The 7,571-nt window shown below is 42.4% G+C and overlaps 1 protein-coding gene across 1 annotated transcript in view; it reads left to right on the top strand.

Annotated features, from left to right (window-relative positions):
* The first annotated feature begins 369 nt into the window (after positions 1-369).
* The window catches only part of CCDC85A (coiled-coil domain containing 85A), a 94,501-nt gene continuing 87,299 nt past the window's right edge, over positions 370-7,571 (top strand). The window contains exon 1 of the mRNA XM_058834959.1: positions 370-446. Coding sequence (XP_058690942.1) covers positions 398-446 — 49 coding nt within the window. The 5' untranslated portion in view covers positions 370-397. The remainder of the gene's footprint in view (positions 447-7,571) is intronic.

Here is a 7,571-nt window from a genome sequence, read left to right as displayed (position 1 = left end):
ATGCTGCATTTTAATTAAAGAACTGAAATGCTATTTGTATAAATGGAACGTGCTTCTCAGCACAGCCATGACCCACGGAGGGAAAGAAATCAGATAATGATGGGAGCCACCTAAGCAAACAAAGCTTGGCACACTGACCCTGCACACTCGTGGAGATGTGGCTGTGATTGTTGAATTATGGCTAAATTTCTCCTGGCCTCTGTAGCATCAGAGTTTTCATTCATTGAGGGACAAAAAGGAACAAAATCTGGGGGGGGTGGAAAAAAAGTCTTCTCTCTATTCTGATTTCTTGGTGATGATGATGATGATGATCTTTGCTATTCAAACAAAAAAAGCAGATTGAATTGTTTTGTTAGATTTGCAGACTGAAAGAGCAGCAAACTACAAATTCATCCTTATGTGGTCCTCATTGGAAGGAGGAGACTCATGGCCTGTCCCCCAAAAAGGTAAGAACTTTGTGTCCAGAGCAAGGCTCTGATGGCTGAGGATCCCACCAGGAGAGGCCTCTGGAGCTGGGTGAGGAGGCACAGCCGCCTCTTAACAACATGCAAATTAATAAAACTTCCTTCAAATAGGCAGCATAGTGTGTCACATGTTGAGAAATAACTAACAGATGACACATACAAAATTTCAAGGGTTTCTATGAGACCAGAAAATGAAAATCACTGTACAAAATTCCTAAATTATAAATTCTGTCATTGGAATTTCTTCTTTTGATTCACCATAAATTGTATGGTTCTCACAGCAGCTTTTCTGTGGTTCCTGAAAAGGGATTATTCTCATGGAAGATTTTTTCACCTTAGAAATCCCTCCAGTTTTCAGTCTGAACTTGTATCCATGTTGTTATTGATGTCTCAACTGGATATTGCAGGAGCGAGACACTGCAGATGGGAAATCTTTGAAGAGAAGCTTTTCCCAAGCTGAGGTTTTTTTCTCTGCAGCATTGTCCAGTACAAAACTGTTTGCATAGACCAGTTTAATTAGACAAATAGGAATGTAAATGCTGAGAGGTTTTGATGGACTTTTAATATTAAGGAAGAAGCCAGACATGAACCAGGTCCTGGTTCTCACCTGTGTTGGGAACTGTGCTGAATCCCAATTCTATTTTAACCAACTGATGCATCTCCTTAATTTTCCTGGATTTCAAACAGAGCTCAGCTCCTCCACAACCATTTGTTGAGATGCATTTTAGTTGAGTTCATCAGAGTTTGTGTTGGTCTGTAATATGATGTATGTAATTCTATTTTACAGCAAATAGAATTTATGGCTTCATTTCCTGTGCCATGCAAATGAAAGTTCTGTGTAATTTGTACAGAAAAATCTGCTTACACAGCTTTTGGCATTGGCTGCTGCTCGTCCTCAGGCTGTAGAATAAGTAAGAGATTGGCAAATCAGACGTAAATTTGTGTGGGAAATGTCACTCCATGGTGCAAGGGAGCACATTCTGTGCCTCCCCTCAGCACTGCACTCCCTGAGGGGTCAGTGGGAGCCAGGCTTTTGGGGGTCCTGCCAGGTGGGCACGAGCATTTTGTGTTTGCTGGGCTTGTGAACAACATGTATTCACTGAGAAATGATGAGAGCAGGGATGCTGTGGAAATAACCTTACATTTTGTGGGCTGTGAAGCCACAGGGGTGCCAAACTGGAAACGGGACAGTCTGGTTTGTACAGCTGAGCCTCTTCTGTGCCCACCCAGTGGCACCTGGTGCCCCCAGCCCTGGAGAGTGGAAAGCAGAAGTCAGGGATGGAGGGAAGGTGCCTGTTGGGTCTGAGGTGGAAAAGGGCAGTTGAGAGCTATTACTGAAACCTTTCAATTCGTGGCAAGTTAGTGGAGACATTTCTGCCTAGAGATGGAGTCTGAAGTGAAGAGGGGCTGTTGGCTTGTCCCAGCTCACACAAAACTGCACCAAAACAGAGCTGGGGAGGCTCCTGCCCTCCAAAACAAACTCCTCATCTTTTATTTGCTCTGTTTTGCCTGCTTTGGTTGAAAATCCCCAGGAGGGAGAAGCTCTCACCATGAATTACACTGTGCTTAGAACAGCCTGTCTTCATCATGGCTGGTACTTCTAGGAATTACTGCTTTTCCAAGGGAATCCACATCACGGAGAAATAATAATACTCATCCTTACTGAATGTCCTTTCCAACATTGCAAGCACTAAGTGGAAATAGAGAATAAAGCTACTTTTCTGGTTCTAAAAATAATTCTTCTGGGTCATGTGGAAAATCATCGTGGAGGTTATTTGTGGGAGTTCAAATGTTCAGTTGTTCTGCTTTCCTTTTTCTAGGAATTGCTGCATGGCTGAGTGTTAGCCTCCAAAATTCTCAAAAAGCTCATGAAAAGAGCTGCTCTGTTTCCTTTGGAAAAACTGGATGGCAGTGGAAGGAGAGAAAAAAAGAGTGTTAGAATATTTCAGCTTTACAGGGATTTGGAAATAGAGTTTAGGATTTACCTGTTTGTGTCACAACTCAAACAGGACAAGGAATTAATTTGGGGATAGAATTCATTATTTTTAATGTGTTGTGACCCACTTATAGGACAGAAGGATTTTACAGGGGTGGAATGTCAGTGGAAAATCATGAGGTTTTCCTTGAGAAACGATGCCATTCCTCAAAGGTTGGTAGTGTGCAATAAAGGAGGCTGATGGAGCATCTCCAAAGTTAAGGAAGGGCTGTTTGATGTGCTCAACCAGGGGGACACAGCCTCGAGGGAGTGTCTGGGTGGGCCCTGGGACAACAGGAACTGGTAGAGTTTGCCCAAAAAAGAGATGGGTTTCCTGAAAGCTGCTGGCAAAGGCAGGATGCTGAGGCAGCAGGACTGCTGACCAGCAATTCCTGCACTCTTGTTTGCCAAAATGTAATAAATTTTTTTTATAGTCAAAGGGGAAAAAAAAGAGAAAAAAAAATAAAGCAAACCAGTGCCTGTCCGGTGTAGAGCAAGTGGTTTCCTGGTCCTAAAGCAGTTGTCAAGCCACAGGTCAGCAGCTCTGCAGTTTGCAGCTCTTTCTCTGGAATTAAAGGAAGTCAGAGCTGAACAAGCAGCAGACAGGTTCCTTCTGGGTACACCCACACTTTTAAAGGCTACTCTTTTTAGCTCTTCTACCAGTATATACACTTAAAAGATAAATTAAATCAATCAAGACAGGAGCTCCCAGCCCATTGCCCTCTGTAGTATTTTTTTTTTTCCAGCACAAAATGTCTTTTTAAATCAGGGATTTATATCCTATGTGGGAATTCCTATGTCCTGGTAACAAGAAAGAGAGATGGGACAAAGGTAGCAGGACTGGGAATGATAGGAAGCTATACAAGCAGTTTGTATTTTCTCCAGCTCCCTCCTCTCTGCTGAGAGTGTCACATTTAAACAGAAGTAAAAAAATAAATTAGTTCTGTAGTCTGTATGTTGCAATTTTTTTTTAAAATCTGTTTGCATGGAAGAGAAAACTCTGATGTTCTTGTAAAACTTCTTTACATCAAATAAGGGAAGAAATCAGCTCATCTGTCAATGCTCATCTTGTTTCCAGCACGAACATTTCATCTCGTGTTCTCTTGCTGTGTGCTGTGCAAGGATGAGGGAGGGGGACACCACAGCGCTGCTCATTTGGGGAAGAATCTGTTGTACAAAAACTGGAGAGATCTTAGCCTCAAACTTTCAAATCTATTTCTTGATACCTGTCAGCTTCAGGAGCACAGCATTAGCTTTTCTCCCTCTTCTCTGTCATGTCAGCAGGCTGAGAAGAGGCTGAAATGAGCTGACTGCCTCCTCCTTGAGAAACATCGAGACACGGCCAACAAATAGCAAGCACAGAAATATGAACAATATGAGCAACTGAAAAGCTTTGTCTTCTGCCTTAAAAAACTTCCTTGGCTCTAAGTTCTAGTCTGCCTAGGTGCACATTTAGCAACGAGGTTCACAGAGATGAAAAATGTTTCTGCTATGAGATATAACTGCTTATCATGTTATCCAACCCTGACAATAAATGTGCCACCCTGGGAGCCAGAGGTTTGGGACAGAGGAAAGATCACCTAGTTCTACGTAGAACTAAATGCTGAAGGGATTTTGGCTTAGTAGAACAGTCATAGGCAGGAGAAAATTAGGATTTTACCAAAGAAATATGTGGGGGGAAAAGTTTTACTACTGGCTTTTAATTTTTTTGGCTTCTCAAATATGTAGAGGGACTGGAGAATAATTACTGAGTAATTTGTAGTGAGAATTGGCTGTTTTCTGCTGGGTTAGATGTGTGTGCAGCATTTCTTCCGTGCCTTCAGCCAAAGCTTCCCATGGTGCTGCTGCTGTTGAGGATGTTGAGTCCCAGGTGACAAATATTCACCATTCCTGCTGTGGCCTTTGTGAATCTGTTCTCTGATTTAGGACTGGCCCTGCCAGAGGAGCCCTGGAAACTCGGGAGACCTCGCTTACAATCTCATCGGGTCTTGGGCTGGCTGCTGGAAATTCTCCTTTCCATGAGCGCTTTAAATCCTGTGGAAAACTCCCACTGACTTTGCAGGGATTATCCATTTGTGGAAAGTTATTTTGAGGGAGGTGCATTCCTTTGTAAAGCAGCTGGCAGCTGGGTCTGGGCAGAGCTGAGGTTTCAGTCCTGGCCGTGTATTTTTGTTGGTCTGAGTCTGTCCTGTGCCACACACACAATGGGAATGCACTCCGTGACTACAGCTTGCACTTTCTATTTTAGTCTCATAAAAAATAATAACAGAAAAGAAAGCAAGGCTCGAGTGTGTAGTGTTTTCAGATATTGGACCCCTTGGGCTATGTCATGTTTGTGTCTCTGTGCAATTCTGCTTGAGAAGCACAGCCCCAGCATGTCCTGTCTTTTGTCAGGGCCTTTGGGCTCCCAGGTGAGGGAAGTTGCATTATAAATGGAGCAGTGTTCTCATTAATGTTCTGAGCATTGTTATTAATTGTACTTTTTCTATTTTAATACCTTATATTTCTATTTCTTTTGTGATCTCATTCATCGGTGTATTTTCAATAACATTCCAGTATTTAATTTGAAGGTAAAGTAGAAAAGTCCCCCTGCTAGTTAATTTAAAGAACATGTTATCTGCTGTCTGCTCTACACATTTCCTGTGATGCTTCAAGACAGAGAACCCTGCGCTGCTTTTACATTTAAGAGTTTACTAGTAAAAATACACCTCTCCTGAGGTTATTTAAAAGCAGCACCTACATTTCTCACCTCCCCCTGTTGTCTCACATACAGATTCCCATCCGATACTGCTGTGCCAGAAAATGTTAGCAGATAAAGTGCCGAGCAGGTTCAGGGTATTCCTAATTCAGATTAATGACCCCATTCCGCTGCCTCCTTAGCAGGAAATTAGAAAGTGCTGGGAAGGAGAAAATAGCAATTCATAACATGGGTCTCTCTGTATTGGCAGTTGCACTCATTAAAGCTAAGATATTGTTTTGATATAAAATAATTGAGCCTGACTTATTAATGGGATGTAGTGCATGGAGATTCCTCCAGAAGACTGCTGGCTCAATATCTGGGGGGCTGGCCTTCCCCTGAATTCCTGCTCATAGGAAATGAGTTTCTGTGCAGAAGGAAAATTTTTGCCTGGATAAATGGTCCCAGTTCAAGGGCATTTAACTCCACTCTAGCATGGAAGTATGGAATGCTCCTTCAGAGATTAATATCCACACATGTCACACAGGCAAGGAGCAGGAGGGAGCTCTGTGTGTGACGTGTCAGGTGAGGCTGGGCAAGGGGTCAAGTTGTGTATGAGCTTGGAGTTTCAATTCTCAGCACTGGCACAGGTAATGTGCAGTCTGCTGAAATCCTGTGTCAGGTGTATTAGGTGTCTCTTTTGACTCTGGGTTGGGCTTGTGATCTTTGGGAACTCTACTCACCGGATACTCCAAGGTGGCCCCGTGCACAGCTCAGTGTTGCCTTGATTGAACACTGAGGTCAGAGGGCAGCAGGAGCCAGAGGTCCCTGCAAACCCACCCTGTGCACGGGCCCGCTGAGCTCTCTGCCTCCGTGTCATGAAGACAAATGGCATTTTTTAAAATTCTCCCAATGAACTAACATTCATTTTCTGGTGTCTCTTCCTTCTTTATTGCTTCCTAATGAGCTTCATTCCCATCACCTCTAGCCTCCTGCTTCCCACCCTGAGTTTACACCCTTGCATGGAAGAGAAGCAAACTGAACAAATTAATTAAGTTGGCCTGTCGAATGAAATGGCTTTGGTGACTTCTGGGGTTTTGCCTCTTGCTTTTTACAGGAATCTCCTATAAATCTTTAATGGCCACAATTGCTGGGCTTTTTCTGTCCATAGTTGGCAAGAACATCACATTTTCTTGGTATGGTGTCTCAGACTTAACTGAGAACATTTCATTCTCTGTCTATATTTATATTTATATACATATATACATTACATACACATGTGTATTTTTACTCTTTATTTTTATATTTATGGTGGTCATTTTGCCTCCTTGTTTATTTTTTTAGCAATGGAATTTTCATAAAAGTGCTTTTCAGGAGCTATTTGGAATAAAAGCTGTTTCTTAGGAGAAGGGATCTGTGCTGTTACAGTTTACAAAACTTCCTCTCAACCCTGGACTGGTCAGGGTTTATTTTTTCTCCTCTTCTTCTCATGCTGCTTTGTTTGCTCTTGGACAAGTTCTGGTTCAGAATCAAGTGTTAGCTGGATTATTATTTTCTTGCTCTTGCAGATGACACAACTTCTAACACAGCACCACTCTTACCAGATGAAAGTGCCGTGGATTCTTTCCAAGGAATATGTGAACAATTTTAAATTCCTCTGCTGAAACTGCTTTTACTGAACCTTTCCCCCTTCCAGTGTGCACTGTGTTTTCACTTTGAAGTAATAAATACATACAGGCCTTTGGTATCTGGTTACCTTTCTTCCTTTTCGTTCCACAGCTCATCACTTCATTATTCCTGAAAAAAGTGATGCTCTTGTGAAGTGAATTTTATATAAAACTCTGCTCTGGTGTGACACAGTGCCTGAAACTTCAGTAGTGCTTCATGTAAAGTTTTACATGTCTCTTGTTGAAATCCTAGTGGGAACCTGATTCAGCTGCCAGTGTTGTTACCCTGTAAACTTTAGTGGCATCATGGCACAATGAGAAATATCAATTTTAAACTCATCCTTCTGTGCCGTTTAATTCACTGCACGTGAGCATGCCGGGGAGGAACAGCACAAGATTTTGTTCCTGCTTCTTTCATTGTAGAGATTATTGTGCAGTGTTTTGCCATTCTGCAACCAGAATGTGTAGAGATGGATGATAAATATGGGGAAATGATTACTTTACACACCTGGTTCATTGCAGTGAGTACAATGTGTTCATTTCAGTCCCTGGGTCTCAGAAGGAACAAAGGGGATCCAGAATAAAACAAAAGCCATCAGTTGGGGGTTGTTACATAGAGAAAGTTCTTAAAATTCTTTCAGCTGCATCCTCCTTCTATCCTTGTGTGGTTTTTTATGTGCTCTTGGTCTCTTTATGTGTTCCAACTACCCCAGTGAGAGAAAGGCCATAATGGCTCCCTGTAGGGAACTTAAAATGCCAGAAAGTGCTGCAGAAGACATGAGCTAGGT

Source organism: Poecile atricapillus, chromosome 3 (assembly GCF_030490865.1).
Source record: "Poecile atricapillus isolate bPoeAtr1 chromosome 3, bPoeAtr1.hap1, whole genome shotgun sequence".
Lineage (NCBI taxonomy): Eukaryota > Metazoa > Chordata > Aves > Passeriformes > Paridae > Poecile > Poecile atricapillus.
Note: the sequence above shows the minus strand (reverse complement) of the source record. Positions and strands in the feature narration are given on the sequence as shown.